The 17992-nt window shown below is 45.2% G+C and overlaps 1 protein-coding gene across 1 annotated transcript; it reads right to left on the bottom strand.

Annotated features, from left to right (window-relative positions):
- Positions 1-1157: 1157 nt before the first annotated feature.
- LOC122371967 (alpha-2-macroglobulin receptor-associated protein-like) lies at positions 1158-17987 on the bottom strand. Its single transcript, XM_043348771.1, has 8 exons — positions 17330-17987; positions 17029-17170; positions 12962-13126; positions 12442-12571; positions 8865-8933; positions 6775-6931; positions 6059-6176; positions 1158-2282 (listed from the first exon to the last, which is right to left on the bottom strand). Exons 1-8 carry the CDS (start codon positions 17516-17518, stop codon positions 2176-2178), a joined length of 1077 nt encoding a protein of 358 aa, XP_043204706.1. The 5' UTR covers positions 17519-17987; the 3' UTR covers positions 1158-2175.
- Between the last annotated feature and the right edge of the window lie 5 nt (positions 17988-17992).

The following is a 17992-nucleotide window of genomic DNA, read 5'->3' as shown; positions in this document are numbered from 1 at the left end:
ATGTGTGGCAACGCCAACAACTTCGAGACGCGCAAGGATTGTGAGCGACGCTGCCGACCAAGACGCGCTAGGATGAAGAGGAAGAGAGGAAGAGGTTGTCGATTCGTTCCTCGCTATGAAGTACTGAAGAGAAGGAGCTGTTTGCTTGTTTCACGTAAGGACAGAAGGGAAAACGTTAACCAGTCAAAGTGCGTTCGAAGGAAGAAACAAGGAGCATGTATCATCCAGGATACCGTCGGAATAATGCGAAGACGCCTGCGGCAAAATGTTGTGACGATAGTGATGCAAAACGTACGAGCGAGTGGTGGAAAAAGCGAAAGGGGAGATCGGGATTCGGGGAAGGCCGGTACGTCGCATGAGCCATGGCGAGAGAAAGATGAAGAGGTTATCGTCGGAAATTATAGGAGAAAAAGGATCGTGGGGTGGCGACGGAGTGGGCAATGGCGACAAAAAAGACTTATTTCGCGACAGACTGAACGGTATGAAAGGGTGGAGTGCTGCTACACCTATGTACTTGTTACCGTTCCTGTAAATGGAGCTGCAAACTGTAGGCGTTAAGAAGGTGAGACAAGGGATGAGACGGTGAGACAATGTGAGCGCGCATATCGCGACTATGTGAAGCAGGCACAATGCCATAATCTATACGGCATGAAAAGATAGTTTATTTTGAGCTATGTTCCCGGTGTAACGGATTCAGGCGTACAATTGGCATAAAATCAGACGTGCGATTGACAAAGGGACTAAATGAATGCTTATCTCTATATTAACGAGACATAATTGAATATGAATTAGTACCTTGCTATCGGCATTAATTTGAGTTGTAGGTGGTGAATAAGCGGAATCGGGTTGGCACGATGGAAGTAAGGGGTCCTCAAGGTGTTGAGCATTTATGCATTCATTCTGCTGTCTAATAAACGATCTCGCGGGCCACCGTGTTTCGTGACGAGTTTGACGCATGTGTTAGGCATATCAGCACTGGTATAATTACGAGTATGCACATAATCACCGTTATAATGTTGAGCTAGAATGCTGAACACAAATCGTCCGGAGCTATTCAGTATTGCAATGTGTAACATCCCTGCCTTACGCGCATAATGCGTTCACCGGCCCACGAAAAAATATATGTATAGGCGTGATAAACCCGAAAAAACAGTAGAACGTTCTTACCTAAGCTATATTTTCGGACCAAAGATAGATTCGAGCCACAAGCGACAGTCATAAGGTACCTATGCCGCTGCCGCCATGCATACGCCAAAAGACTGCTTCAGCGTTGCGAACGATAGTATAACACACCGTATCAGATCAAATTGGACGGATTTGATAGCTGCACGTGCAGCTTGGACAACACTCGTAAACGTGACAACATTGCGATAGCCTCTCACAAAAACGCATCTATAACACTTGGGTCAGGTGGCGGAGGGGGGGGGGGGGGGGGGAGGTCTGATGAAACACCAGTCTTCGGTCTATCTCCTAGTTCAGACAAAAAGTACCACTGGGGGCGAGATGACCTTATTTACGTCACCTCAACTTGACATACGTTCGGACTTCGGAAACGTATATAACGGCATCCGGATCTGGTCCCGGATTCGTATCCATGTCTGAATCCAAACAACATGACAATGGACATTCTATCCACATACGAACTGTTTGGTCTGACATCACTTCGCTGTAATGCCTATGAAATACAACATACGTAAACTATCAGAAAGAAGCAATGACAAAAGGACACCTTATCCCTATTGATTTAAATAGTAGAACCTACCCGAAAAAGAAAAATGGTGGTTGAGATAATACAAGAAAGAGGACATATGAGTAAAAAACGTCAATTACAAAAGCGCGACACCAATTAAAGTTCACTTCTGTGTTCACTATTCAGTATGACTAAAAGTAAACCATTTCCGCCGTTGTATGCATCGTTTACCCAACAGGTGACTCTGAATGACATCATAGTTCATACTTCATAGTGACGTCACGGTAACCATGTTTGGGTTCCCGTTCTGTGGTCGTCCTATTCACTAGTGTGAGAGATTCATAGCCCAGACACCGATCATCTTATGACGTCATAATTCGGCACTAACCACATCACAATTCAATGCACCCAATGCCCCATCACCACGGCCACCAATGACGTCATCATCACACTGACGCCACGGATCGAGTCCCTCAATGACGTCATCATAGCTCAGTGTGACGGCTGAGTATCTTATCCTCCAGCATCACCTGTAGCTTTTCCACGTGCCTCTCCTGATCCTTGATCTTCCGATCAAATACCTTACGTCCCTCTGGCGGCAAAAATAGATACAAACACGTCAAACGACGAATTGCTCAACTGTTTGGAACCGCTTCAAAAAAGGTATAGCCCACCGCTAAAGTAATGTGTGGTTTTACCAATCTCAACGGATGGCTTTGACCGACGATTTTTAAATGCGGACTGATTGAAAAGAAGACGTCAATAGATAAAGTTGTAGCTGCAAGGTTGAAGCTACATGTAAGCTACATTTAAAGTCTCGTTGCAGTCTGGCTGATCGTTCCTAGGCTTCAGAAGCAGAACATACCCATGACTGAAACCACACATTACTTCTGCTGTGGACTGTACAGATCGTTTGTTAGAAACAGCGTGAATAGAGGAACATTTCAACCGGGTTGATTTTTAAAAGATACGTAGCTTACTGTGGGAACAAGGTCACATGGGACTTTTCCACCAATGGCGTCACAAGAGGCACACTCCGCGTCAGTTTCACTGTCGAGGCAGAACAAAACCACAAACCACCTTCAAAATAACAGATCGTTACCTCTAGAGCTCACGTGGATCCCGTGTCCCTAACATTAGATCATTCACTAAGATTTATGCAGGGAAGATATCTTATCTCGAAATGACTGTTAGCACCATAAAGCGTCGATCCCACCATTAGTGGCCATTGTAAATAACATACGCTATCATAATCTGATAGGTGCTGAAAACACTGCACACGATTCGAACGTAAGTAACTCAAATAATAAACCCGTAAGCAAATGTCAAACGCAAAGTATACGAATACTGCATGGGCGAGCGGGCAATAGCAAAAAATATTGCCCGATGTGACGTCACTGTCGCCCGAGGGTGAAGACCGAAACAAGTGCTATTGCCCGAGGCGAAGCCGAGGGCAATAGCACTTGTGGAGGTCTTCACCCGAGGGCGACAGTGACGTTACAGAGGGCAATACTTTTGCTATTGCCCGCTCACCCATGCAGTATTCGTTTTATTACATGGCCAACTCTCGGCATCTTTACTTAGTATTCATTCATCCCGTAATAAAAAATATCCAAACACAAAAATCATGGTACAATTGAATGTATTGGATATACAATCATAGCCACGTCACATGTCTACGGCACACACTTAGTTGCTTTACATGTTAAAGTTGAAGATGCAGCCTGTGAAGAGCTGGCCGCCGCCGGTCTGAGGCTCCACTGATGTAGATACTGTGGATGTCGTTGCATCTCCCACGAGGCTGAGCGTTCTGCTCATACTCCTCAGTTGATCGTCCGAGACCATCTTGGCGTAGTGTTGGAGAGACGACAAGGACTTGTGGCCGCTGATTTGCTGTTTGTGTCGACCCTCGAACCCAGCGTGGTCCAGGCTGGTTATGGCTGTAGCCCGGATGCAGTGGTTGGTGTAAGTGGTGCTCAGTCCGGCGTCCTTGCACACGAAATCAAACTGCTCACGTCCTTCCTCACGAAATCACGAAATCAAACTGAACAGTCTGAGAAAACGACGATAAAATTACGACATTTGAATTTTTGTTCAAACACCACTGCGCGAGCAACTTACTATTGACCGTTGACATGGCAACCGCTTCTCACCTTCAGAAAGGTCAGTAATCTGATGCCGGGCAATAGTAAAAAATATCTCATGCCAAATTAACACAGGAGCCATGTAATAATAAGTACTGACTGGACATTAGCTAAACCTGCTTGGACAATGGGACTTATGTAAGAAATAAAGTTAATGATAGGTATAATAAACATGATCAAGATTCAAGAACAAAGGTCCGAGTCTCAAAACAAAACATTAGAGACGAGAAATAATAAAGAAATGTCTTCGCTCCCAGAATCAGACCCTGATCTCTACTATCAATATTGACATTGCCCACTGAACTGAACAGATCAACTTATGATGGTACAATTACGCACACTTTGTGATAACTGATACATCAATATAGTCCGATTTTTTAGCCTGTCTCATCACTGCAAGTGCATAAATCAGTACCGCACGAGTCGGGCCATTGCAATGAATAGAGTCAAAATAAATATCAAGATTAAAATGAAATTTTCCGCTAGCCGGTGTTCAAGGTATGAAGGTTTCACGTGGGCTTTTCATTAGAACGCTTTCACTGGCGGTCGCAGCCGCTAGCAAAAGGGGGGGGCCAAAGTCACACTCGCGGGACATAACATTTGTCAGACTCAGTCACCGGAGGGGGGGGGGTGATCGGCTATTTTTTTTTTACGTCCACGAGGCGCCGCGCAGTTGGCATTACTTATGCTTCATCCACCTCATTCTTGCGTGAAATCTTAAAGCTCAATTTAAGGCGAAAGCACCAGTTCCAATTCCCGTCCCACGGTGTTTCCACCGGTCGGGCCACTGCACCATGGCGACGGAGCGGTGTAGCATATATGTACTGGAAGGTCAGGCACGCGGATTCATGACCTTACCACAATAAAACAATTCGGAAAAGTACAGATACCTCTTGCTTTGAACAAGCATGTGAAACCCAGAGAGCATTTTCAGACTATGACATTTACCCATATAGTTGTTTGGCGGCGGGAGAGAATAGGCACACCGACCTCTGGAGACCCCCGGCCCCACAGGTTCCTGGTTTTCAAAATTGGCATCTGAGGGCCGCGCGCGACTCGTGCGGGGCCTCGCAACGGCTCTATTGGGGCTCACTCAATCTGCCTTATAGTCCTAGTGCTAAAAAGACTGGCACTGAGCCCTAAGGACTTCATCAGTCTCTGCCAGCCTCAGGACCCACACTGGCTCATGGGGTCCCGACGTCGAAATATGAAGGAATCTGCGCGGGACCATCAGGACGTAAAGTAATCTCGATCAGGACCAACGTACGGCTGTGCAGGAGTCTGCGTGAGCCCTGTGATCTTCAGAAGCCCACCCATGTATGTTTTCACTTAGAGGCCAGTTTAGGGCCCTCAGAGACCAGTACAGGGCCTGCAAACTGCAAAGGCCAGTAGTTTGAGACCATCAGAGACCGAGTTGGGCTCTCAGAGGCTTATGTGGGTCCTACTCATTACAGGCCAACATGGGGCCCTCAGAGGTCAGCGTGGGGCCCTAAAAGATCGGAATGAGCCGTCGTTGGAACCCAGAGGCCAGCAGAGTGCCCTCAAAGTCCAAGATGAGCCCTCCTCAGAGGCCAATGCAGGCCCTTAGAGGCCAGCATCGGGTCTTCAGCAGCCAATGCGGGGCCCTCATTGGCACCTAAATGTTCGTCTTGGGACACCAGAGATAGCAATAAGGCCACTAGAGACCAGTGTGAGACCCTCAGGGCTTCTGACCACCGGGCTTCTGAGGTGCACAGCACCAACCCATGCGGTCTTACTTTAGTGTCGTAGAGCCGCGCTCATTTGGCAGGGCCCACCCGCCACTGGGAAGAGGGTCTCATGCCAGCCATTGCTGGGCCTACGAGAGCCTCAAGTAAACCCACGCTGATATTCCATATAAGATCCTGCCATACTCGTGAACCGGTGCCAGCGACGCTGACCGCCAAATTGACAGAATGCGAAACTGAGCCCACTCATGAGTGAAATTTACGTCCTTTGATGGCGCAAGAAAGAAAATGAAACATGCAAAAAGCTTTTCTAGGACTTTTGTTCGATCTGAAAGGTGGGGCCAAAAGATAGTATGGCCCCACCTTTCAGCACCAAAGGGGGGGCCATGGCCCCCGTGGCCCCCCCCCCCTGGGACCGCCTATGAACGCTTTCAACGACTAGACATAGTTAAAAATCGGACTATAATCCGGCCCGGAGCGGCCCCCACCAGTCGGCACCAGTTCCATCCGGTACATACCAGTTTTATCCGGTAAATCGTCGTCGTCGGTGTGCCGATGACGTCCATCTTTGGACAGCATGTCCATCTGAACGTGACGGAGTTTCTGCAGTCGCTGCTCGTAATGTTTCAGCTCCGTCTGAGTGTGGGGGGGGGGAGGAGGGATACATTAACGTCAGCGACTCACGTTATCAATAATTTCGGTAACACGATCATTGATCAAACAAGAGACACGAGATCACCATACATAATCAACTAAATGCGCATCAGGAACGGATTTTCCTATTCGCTCAGCAATGATTGTGATTCGTTTGTACCTAATACGGATCTAGTCTGCTCATGTATCCCTGCCTCCTCGGTCACTACTCATAGAAAGACAGACATACCGTAAGATAAGACAGCGAAGCAGGGTACAGAATCAGACACAGACAACAAGCAGACGAAAATTGACTGACAATTAACACACTGATTAATAAATCATTCAGTGAGACAAGTACTAAGCCAGACACAAAAACAAATACAGTATAATCCGCTTCATAAGTTATCGGATGATTAATCCAATACCTAGCTTATTGTGGCCACTTCAGCAGGCGCCGCTCATGTATTTCTTCATAGAAGCATAACAGCAGACTTCGGTCAATAAAGACAACGCTGACTAAATCCAAAACGTCGTGTCACCACGCTGTATTCATTAAGCGGATTCCACTGCACACACAAGTAAAAAGACAATGACTCACCCATAACGACTCGAGCTCCTCGGCTGTGAAGTCTCCTTTTCTGGCCATCTGCCACAGTCCATCCACCTTGGGCTCCATAAAGTCTCTGCCATCGGGTCCACTGATACTTGCCACGTGAAGCCGGTCGTAGCCACGGCTAAGTTCTTCATGGAGATCACTGCGGGGGAGAGGTGAGAAGGGTGGCTGGGTGAGAATCTCGAGCGAGAGAGAGAGAGAGAGAGAGAGAGAGAGAGAGAGTGAGAGAGTGAGTGAGTGAGTGAGTGAGTGAGTGAGTGAGTGAGTGAGTGAGTGAGTGAGTGAGTGAGTGAGTGAGTGAGTGAGTGAGTGAGTGAGTGAGTGAGTGAGTGAGTGAGTGAGTGAGTGAGTGAGTGAGTGAGTGAGTGAGTGAGTGAGTGAGTGAGTGAGTGAGTGAGAGAGAGAGAGAGAGAGAGAGAGAGAGAGAGAGAGAGAGAGAGAGAGAGAGAGAGAGAGGAGAGAGAGAGAGAGAGAGAGAGAGAGAGAGAGAGAGAGAGAGAGGAGAGAAAACGGCCGTCACCCAAGGATTAAGTTCACTAGGGAAGTAGAGACAGACGGTACGCTTCCATTCTTGGATCTAAACGTCAGGAGTAGAGTTGCAAAATTTCCCTACCGCACTACCGGCATGCCGGTAATTTTTCACTACCGCAGGTTTTTTCGTGGTATCTGGCATGTCTTGCCGGTAGCATGCCGGTATTTTTGATTTTGCACAAAAAAATTATCAGCATATGATTCAAGCTTTGGACACTAAAAGAGGCTATTGAATTGTAATAAGTTGGACAATGGGTGGCTGTTGGGTGGGGCGGTTACTGAAATTGCCAAAATGTGGCATCTCATGTAGGGGTAAGCCAGAATCAAGAATGCAGGTTTTTTAGTATGCCGGTAATTTGGCGGTTTTTTTTGCTTGGGGCGTGGTAGCATGCCGGTATCCCAGAAAATGTTTGTGGGGCGGGGCGGTGCCGGTAGCAGCCCATTGGGAAAACTTTGCAACTCTAGTCAGGAGGTCTGGGGACAGATTCGTCACCTCTGTTTTCAGGAAACCGTCTTTCACTGGACTAGGTTTGAGCTTTTTTAGCTTTATTCCCAAGGCGATCAAGGCGGCAGTATTACAATCGGCCATCCACAGAGCTTACAAGCTATGCTCCAGTTATCAACTTTTTGATTGTGAGCTTAACTTCCTGAGATCTTTCTTCAAAAATAATGGTTTTCCTTCTCCTCTTATCCATTTTGAAGTGAGGAAATTCCTCAACAAACAATACGATCGGGTACCAGTATCTTTTGATGTGCCCAAGCTCAGCAAATACGTGACTTTCCCGTACCTTGGAGAACAGTCTCAAGCTTTAAAACATGCTATTACCGATATACTGACTACCTACTACCCCTATGCTCAATTTCGTATCGTTCTGAGGAACCGGTTGACGATAGGCTCTTTTTTCAAATACAAAGATAGAGTTCCAAAAATGTGCTGCTCTGGCGTGGTATACAAATTCTGTTGCCCCTCGTGCGGGGGGTCGTACATTGGTTCTACCAGTGCACGCCTTAACACCAGAGTAAGCCAGCATTTAGGAATCTCTGAGAGAACGGGTAAAATGCTAACATCTCCTCCCCAGTCATCTGTTAGAGATCATTCAGATGAGTGTGACACCCGCTTTTCAATTTCGGATTTTCAGATACTAGGAAGACCGCCTACAGCTATGGACCTTAGAACGCTCGAATCTTTGTACATACATAGGGAAAAACCAAGCTTAAATGGCAAAAATCAGCTGTGCCCCTTCAGATTGTTACATAGACAATGTCCACCACCTGGTGCTTTATTTTTGAAGTGCCTTGAGGTATGAAGCACCTGAGTTTTTGGCATCTTTTTTCAAATAGGTCAGTGAGAGTCTCAAGCGATTTTAAAAAAGACTGTAACGATTGATCCGAGTGTTGCAACGATGTAGCGATTTCTCCATTTCTTTTCTCTCGGTAAGAAAACTTCTACCACTGAGCCATATCCCACGTTCGGCGTCTCTCGGACGACGAAGATTCTACGTTGTTCGGCCAATCCCGTTCCATAACCGCAGCCAATTACTCACTTTATCCGTGATTTGTAGTCTGCGTGTGACTTGTTCCTCTTTAGGTTTTGCGACGGTTTGACATCCGATCTGAAACATAACCAGGTCAGGTCAGAGCGTGAGGTCATCGTCACGATGTGACGTCAATGAGTGACGTCATACCTCGACCATGGATGAGATAATAATGGATTGGTGTCTTCGCAGTTTTTGGCGACATTGAGCTCAGGCCTGCCATCTAGCGGGAGAATTGTCGTAAGTTAGGAGCAAGCCGAGTGAACGCCGCTGATTAGCATTGTGACACACGGGAGTGTGGTGTAGTAACAGGCTTGTTGTGCAATTTTTCAAAAGGTTATGTCTTTATATGTCAGTAAAAGCAAAGAAATTAGTAGATTTATGTGCAGGGTCAGTAATAAGATAAGCAGTTCCATGTTATTTCCTCATTAAATCGTGAAACAGGGAGTTATTGGAGACTTCGCCAGCACGTGCCGTTTTCGCTATTTTTCACATGAGTATTTACTTGGCCTAAATCAAACAAATTGTCCGATAAAAGAACAAAACGAACGTAAATACTATCTATAAGTCTAATGAAAAACTTAAACGGAATTGCTAACGTCATTGCCGCTCAATATGTCATTCAAGACGCTCTATGAAAAGGACCCAACCGGGGGTGCGTAGTCGATGAAATTTCAGCAACTTTGGCTCCAACTCCGATTCCGGTATCCAAATATCGACTCCGACTCCTCCGGGCAGAACTGTCAATTCACACAGACTCCGACTCTGACTCCGACTTTGCAGCCCTGGTAAGTCTGTGGAGTGATGACTTTTCAGTGACGTTCGACTCATACTCGGGCTACAGCTTTTAAAGATCAACCGACTCCGAGTCGGAACAGAACCGCTGGCTCTGACTACAACTTCGCAGCCCTGGCCCAAGATAGCCGCTTAAAACAACTTTTTGTGTGATCTTCGTACATTGTTAATGTTATTTTAAACAAGGGGTGGAAAAGGGAGACGAAGCCTTCGCAAACAAGGATCTCCTGTTGCGAATCAATCAGCTGCTGGAAAAGAAAGGCATAAACACCACGCATCTCATTTCATCGTTTTCCTAACAGCTCTGCACCAATGTAAGCACTGATCAATGCAGTGCGAGCATCGATGTGACATTTGTGTACCAAGTTTGAGTGTTATCCGCCCAGCCGTTCTTGAGATATGGAAGCGGCACCCCGCACGTGCGCACGTGCAGTAGCACCCCCATAGTGACACATGGAAATGCATTGGCCACTGGGTGCCTAACTATTGACGAAGTTTTACTGTAATTGGCCCAGCCATTGCGGAGTTACTTTATGTGGAACAGTTTTGACACCCCTAAGTTGGCACGTGACACGTGCCGTAACATTAACTAAGATGAAGAAAATCGGGCGAAATTCGGAGAAGAAGGAATAAGCCTACCAAATATGTGACATATTGTTAAACTGCTGTACCATTGTGAGTAAATGACCATATAAAAGGTCGTACAAGCCGATGGGACTGGGCGTTTCAATACACACCGTCTTACGCATTTTATTTTCGTTATTACCTAAAGGCTGCTTGACGTTTTTGGCTTTCAAGCATTTAAGACGTTTTTTGTCGTCTCAGGTCCAGTGAGATTACCTCCAACTCGTGGGAATATGCACTTCAAGCCAACTAACACACCACACCCACGTGTGTCATAATGCTGAGAGATGGCGTTCACTCGGCTTGCTCCTAACTTACGATAATTCTCTCGCTAGATGGCAGGCCTGATCCCAATGTCGCGGATCCCAATGTTAATTTCCACGAGACACCAATCCAGTGTTATATCATCCATGCCTCGACGATGTATGTCGAGGTATGAACGTCATTCATTGCCTTCATTTATAATCTTAACCACTCTCGTTCGGATGAGCGAAAACCAATTATCAAGAGACGGGGGACACAAGAGCAGAGAAAATACGTATAACAAACGGACCTCAAATAAATAAATGCTGAGCGAATAGGAAAACCCGTTTCTGGGTCCAATCTTACCAAATGCCGTGAACGCGCATTCACGGCATTTGGTAACATTCAGAACTATTCCACATTCACTTATTCATTCGTTCAAGCAACATTCATATCATTGGCGCAAAATCATTGGACAAGATTAGCTGGATGTAAATGAAAAGGATATATTTGATATCAGTGACGTAAACTCCGGGCAGTGTTGCCAAATCCTATTTACGGCATTGGCAAGATTGGGCCCTGATACGCGCTTACCGACCCATGTATAAGGTATGTAACCACGGTCATAGACATAATTAATGCTGAATTTTAGTTAGCTGATCGGAGTCAGCTAAGTTATCACTAGCTAGTAGCTATGTTCCCATGCCACAAGTTAAGCCGATTTTGCAAAATGGATTTGCTCCATCCTAGCATTTAGGCAGCATTTAAAAATGTAAATATAGGATTAGGTGCTAGCTAAAACCAAACATACGCTCGTTTTTTTTTGCATAAGGTGAATAGTATCCGAGAAAAACGCACGTGGAATTTCTCTTCATCGATTTAGACGTGTCATGGAAACGAAGTAACTGTCAGAGCGGGTTTATTATCTTATAAAGAATATATATTCTTGGACGATACCGCGAAAACGAAATATTACTATCGAGAGTTTTTAAAGAATTTCATGCACGAGGTCTTGGCCGAGTGCATGACATTCTTTGAAAACTCGAGATAGACATATTTCGTCGCGGTCAAGGCCCTAAAACATAGGTCGCGGCAGAGTCCTAGATATTATTTCCTGTATGTTTCATAATATCGTTCGTTATCCGCATGAAAAGGCCGAAATTTGCCGAAATAAAATACAGTTAGTTACATGAAGTACACGTTGGGTACTGAAATACAGGCAGTCCTAATTACTTGACAGTACAGTAAAGCCTACAAATTTCCTTTCAAGCAGAAGCTCCAGATGAAATCAAGCTATACAAGAAAACTATCCAAAAAAACATCTCGTGCAAAGCTTCTTGGATGGCTGGATTGCATTGCAAGACTGCATCAAACATACAGGAAATGCGATTCTCTAACAGATAATTCGATCTATTGAGCAGAAATCTGTCAATAGCAGACTATCAGGGTCGTATAAGGATACAATGTGTCGGTCTCAGCCATTCGCCCTAACATCTAAAACCCCGTTTCACGGCACACCGCTACCCGCATTATATGGTACTACCGCTTAGGTTTCTAATGGATACATAAAACAACTTTGCCATTTCGCTTACATTTCCTAGAAAACCAAGGCGCTAGTACTACTAATGGGTAGCAGCATGCCGTGAAACATAACCAGGGCGAAGCCGTTTAGTCGTCGTTAATCATCAGTAGGCTACCAGGTTTCTCGGCTTCTCATTGGTCGAACTCACTTAAGGTCTGAGCAGTACACCAAAAAGAAACCAAGAAAAGCCAGCTAACAACCTCCTGTATGGGGAAACCGTGAGCATGCTGGACGCTCGTTAAAAAAGCAACGAACAGCAATCGAAGAAATTTGACTGCGAGAAGTCATCAAACGGCTTCCAATGACGTCATCAAACGACTTCCGATGACATCACAGACTCACTCGTGAATGTTGTTGGACATCTCCTCCTGCTGTTCGCGCGCCTGATGGTGTTCCTCCACCAGTAGGTGATACTCGTCCACCCGATCCTGATGGTGTTGAAACTCTTGCCGTAGTGCCTTCAGCTCCTCCTCTGTGGAGAACAGCTGAGGTTTTAAATCTGGTGCATCGTAGCTCAGACAGTTAATACACACATAATACATGGTAACACAGCACAGCTTACACAAATGTAAGATGCATAACAGTTGTGTCGGTCCATTCATCTAATATCGGTCCTAGGAAATACAATCTGACCGGACAAGAGCAGCCAGCCGGATTTCAAAGCGACCGGCCACACCATTCTAGAAGACATATCTCACACGTCCTACATTCAAGCTGGAAATTTAGCAAGACTAGGTGTCATAGTATATATTTTTTCAGCAGCACAGCAGCTTTTAAACTAGAGACGGACCAGAAAAAGCCGTACCAAAATGAAGCCTCCTGCAGATGTGCACCACAGCGGCCTCGCCTGGATATAACTCACGTGAAAAGCCCGACTTTTCCGCCTTCTCCCACAGCCTGTTTAGTTTCTTGTCCTTGAATAACCGATGCATCGTGACTTTCGGCGTGGGTGTTGGTGTGTCGGCGGCGGCGGCACGGGCAGGTCCAGAAGGGTGATAGCGGGCCAGGCCGTATCGGTTGAGCGTTTCTGAGGACACACAGAGGCGATTGGTTGGGTTAGATGAGAAGTAGTGGGTACTGGGTAGTGAAGCGTGAGGTTAACACACAAAGAATGGAAGAGAAGGAATCCGTTCCACTCTGTACATTTATTATCGGGCCATTCCATATGGCAGGGTAATGCTAGGCCTGAGTCAAAATGCATAAATGAGGTATCGTTAAAAGGAAAAAATGACCAAAGAATCATGATGAACACTTATGAGCTGACATAATTAAAAACACATTCCCAGTAAACGTAAAATCTCTGCTCGCGTTCCGGAGCTACTGACCACCGACGACAGGCGCCTGAAAGGCGCCACGTGCGCCTGAAAGGCGCCGCGTATCGGCGTGAAATTTGGCATGCCGAATCTGTGGGCGTGGGCGGCCTTTGTATTAAAATTTGGGTGTGATCGGCCAGGGGTGCGCCGTCGGCACGCGCTCGCGTGCGCCATAGGGTTAACACGGGAAACGGTCAAATCGAAGATCGGGCGAAAACCGGCCTGCGGCGCCCACTTCCCGGGCCCAAAACTCGGCGACAGATTGCCGTAGCGAGGTGGGGTTGCCACCACTGGATAGAGGAGAGATGGGCCTAGCGTATTGATATGGTTTCATAGCATAGCACGCGCCACGTGCAAGGCAATACCCCCGGTTGTGAAAAAATGACCGATTTCGTGCTTTGTGACGGGAAAATCGATGCCGCTGGAAAACGGCTTGACGGAATGAAATCGGTGTTGTATCATCTTGCAGGCAAATGTACGTATAATCAGAGGAAAGGAAACAAAAAGTGATGATCCGTACCATTTCCTTAATAATGAAAAATTAATTTGAAAATTGAATTCGCGCGGAGCACGATGTCCTTTACAACATCAAAACGTATTGAAAACGCTGACCAATCGCTATGAAACCTACATATTCGGAAAGAGCATTCTTTTCTGACCAATATCCACCCAAAATATTATCGAAAAGTCAATAAACTTTTGTGAAAATGACTCAAACAGACGACCGTGTTTTGTTAACGTTACCGGTATTTTTCTACAAAATCCAGGACTGGATATATCCAAAACGAGCAGTGAGAAGCGAGGTGCTTTAACCCGCGACCGCCTGGGGGGGGGGGGGTCGGATCCGACCCCCCCTCCGTTTTTCTTAAATAACTCATGAACCGCCTGCGTTATCAACTTGAAACTTGGCATACCTTCTCCCCCATCAATTTGACGTCTCCTGTGCAATTTTTAAGAAAAAATTTCAAAATTTTTTGAGATATATCGATTTTTGTGATGTAACTACATGGCGTTTTCAGTCAAAAAATGGTAAATGTTTAAAAATTCGCCAAAAATCGAGGTTTTAAGCAAATTGCAAATTAAGGACATGAAAAGACGCAGCTCAACGAGTTCTTTAAAATGGCTATCTCGGATTTTCCATAAAATGCGTTTTTCACCCCTAAAAATTCAAAAAACTAATTTTTTTGGAAAACAGCTAATAAAATCCCAAATTTTGAGAATTTCCAAAAAACCGGAATATATGTTATAGAGCTCTATTAGAACATTAGATGTCCCAAATTTCAACTTTCTATCTTGATTTTTGACCCCCAAATTGTAAAAAAATAGCTCCAACATGCATAGGGCATGGTGACGTCATAAGCATTTTCGCGAATTAGAGGCACTTCTGAACATCGCATGTGAAAACAAATGGCACCACTAGATTCCTGGGACAAAGCTCGTCTAGAAAAGTGCATTTTTATGTCAAAAATAAAAAGTTGAAAAATTGACCTTTTTTTCTCAGCTCTCGTTTAGTTATGTATGGTATAAACGATTTTTTATGCTTTCAATGCACACTTATCACCAGCACAGTGACTTGGGGTCACATATAACCATTATCATCGGATTTGGCGTGAAAAATAAGCCATAAAACATGTGTCGCACGCCCATGTAGCAAAAAGTGAAAACCGTGACCTTTCGTGACCTGACCTGACCTTGACCCGTACTTAGTATGACCCCTATACGCACATGGTACCTTCACTAGGTCTTTGAGGTCATTTGTGGTGAGTTTCGAGCAGCAGCTATCGATTCCGCTGTCCGTAAGCCTAATCATGCAAAACCCCTGAATTTGACCTTTGACCTGATCTTGACCCGAAAGTTGACCTCAATCTTAAAATCTTAAGAGTGTCTCGTAGAGACCTTTCGAACGCCGCCTCGCGGGGCTCGATACGACCATTGGTTCTCGAGATAACAGGGGGGGTCGGATCCGACCCCCCCCCCCCCAGGCTGTCGTGGGTACGGAAATAGCCCAGGCGGTGCCGGGTTAAATATGACGTGATAAGAACACCAATCCTATTGGACGGTACTGGAAAATTCTGGGAAGTACAGAGTACACACCACCGGTACCAATTAAACAAATATAGTAAACGCAAGCGTTAAGTCACGTCATGATTTCTGAGTATTCGACCAAAACGTGATATCTTTAAAATCATATAAAATCATAAAACAGCTCTGTACAGACATGTCGTAAGCGCCATTGGACTGCCAATACCATGAGCGATCAAATGACAATATTCGATTTTCGATGATCGTTCTACATTTTCCAAAATCATGAACTGAATCTTGGCAGTGTATCGTAAGAACTTCACGACCATGATGCACATATTTTTTAAAACGATCTTTTTTTCGACACAACACGAACTCGTATGATAAAATTAATGTCACCATCATGTTCTACGCCAAAGTACCCATAAAACATGTGTTCTATGCTGTGAATACCAGTTTTGGTTTTCGGTGATATAGGATGCCTACCTGAATGATGTGACCTTGACCCCAACCTATGCTTGACTGACTCCAAGATGGATGTGACATTCGTGTAGCACTTCTATGAAAGATGACAGTTTTGACAGACTTTATGAAGAGATACGCCCAGTGCGAGGTTCGAAAGTTCATGCTACTGAAAGCCCAATTTCAAGAGTTTGACCTGACCTTGACCGGACCTGGATCTCAAAATTCAACTTTCAAATACTTATCGGCAGCGTCTCGTCGCGTTCTTTCGTTTGGCGCCTCGCGCGTTTCGCTGCGCCTATTGGTTCTCGAGTTATCGGCTGGGGGCGTTTAACGCCCCCCCCCCCCATGCAAACGGCGGATGGCGGAATACCCCAGCAACTGCCGGGCTCCGGCGTTCACACTGCGGCTGACATAAAACAAGCGCATTGCTCGTGGCAAGAGAATGCAAATGCTTTCATATTTTTAGATTCTAGATATCACCGCTGACTTTCTGGATCAAGTCAATCTCAATGACCTATTTGCCAGGAAAATCAGGACCTGCTAGATTCTCCTAGAGAGAAGCAGATGAATCCTTTCTAGGGTATTTTGGGGTCCCGATTTTCTGAGTTTCACACTAGTTTTATTTGATGTCATTTGTGCATTTGGGGTAGGTTGGATGCAGGTCACTTTAGGTCAACCTGCATTTGTCACACCAGTTCTTCTTGGCTAGTATTTGCCATCAGTTAGGTATGCCTCAGTCACACATTATGTAGTCTCCAAAAGTAGTTCTCAAATCCTCAAATGAATGCTTAACTTGTTATTGGCTCTGAAAACTACTCAAATAGGTAAGCATCAAATATTTAAAAGTTAACTGATGTGACAGTGGGAAAGACGTGCAAATTATGGAGACAAGTGTCAGGCGCACATTCCTACTTGCCAGGCATGCATTCCCATCAAACTGGGCGCACCTTGGATGTGCACATGCCACAGTTTTCCTTGCCAGTCTAGCATTTGGTAGGTAGGTACTATCAAATAATTCAGGGTGGAGACAATATCAATCTTCTTGAAGCTATTCTCTGTGTCTGTAGGACCAGGACCAAAAGTCACAATGCCAACACTGTACAATGTACACTCCATGTCCCTAGCTCACCAAGAAGTCTAGTGCGCAGCTGTGCCTCCTTCAGTCCATCTTTGTCGCCACCCTCGTTCTTCAGTCTCTTCCACGTCAGCTCCTGCTTGTCCTGCAGCACGAGCTCGTCCCGCAGCGCCTCCAGCTTACCAGGACTGAGGACCTGCAGAAAGATACTCTTTGTCAGGGACATGCGTGTGGCAGTAGTAGCTGGGATAATCGAATGAACAGTGTGGTGAATGTACAAAATATGCAAAATCAAATTAACATTGTTAGATATAACACTGAACATCCACCTCAATTCTTAATACAAAATACATACCTTCTTAGCCTTATTCCATATCTGGTTTATCTTTGCCATCCTGAAAGGCAGATCTTCCCTATCTTCCATCCAAATGCTCGTGCCTTTTTTCTGTTTAACCCTTTGAGGGTCATTAGCTTCTTTACTGTATTTGTTTTCAGCTAAAGTACTTGTCACCAGTAAAAAGATAAATATTGCGATGGTTCTCATTTTTTGCGCGAATAAATTTTTTATCAGCACAGAGGAAAACAAATGGATGTGAAGTATGAACGAGTAATGCACACAAATGCCAGTTACGTAAAAACAACTCCGAGTGTGGGCAGTGGCTTGGGCAGTGACACACTATCTGTTCAAATTTACTTGACTTGAATAATAAGCACAAATGAAGGTGCGACTTTTCTGCTGATTCAGCTTACGAAAGAAAAATGAACATGATAATATTGAAATAGCGGCGTCACATATGTCTCAAAATGATTTGTTATTCCATGTTCGATGAACTGGGAATGCAGAGAAACTTCGCGTTTGAATAAGCCTAACTCGCAAAAATTTGGTTCCAAAATATTTATTCGTGATTTCTATAATCTAAATACAGATTTTTTTACTGGACCCTTGGTTCGGCTACTTCAAACTCTGATTGGATAGCTGCGAGAGGGCCCAATTTTGTGTTACCATGGAAACTACAGT

This window comes from Amphibalanus amphitrite, unplaced genomic scaffold, assembly GCF_019059575.1.
Source record: "Amphibalanus amphitrite isolate SeventyFive unplaced genomic scaffold, NRLGWU_Aamphi_draft 001301F_arrow, whole genome shotgun sequence".
Lineage (NCBI taxonomy): Eukaryota > Metazoa > Arthropoda > Thecostraca > Balanomorpha > Balanidae > Amphibalanus > Amphibalanus amphitrite.
This window is presented reverse-complemented; position numbering and strand designations above follow the sequence as displayed.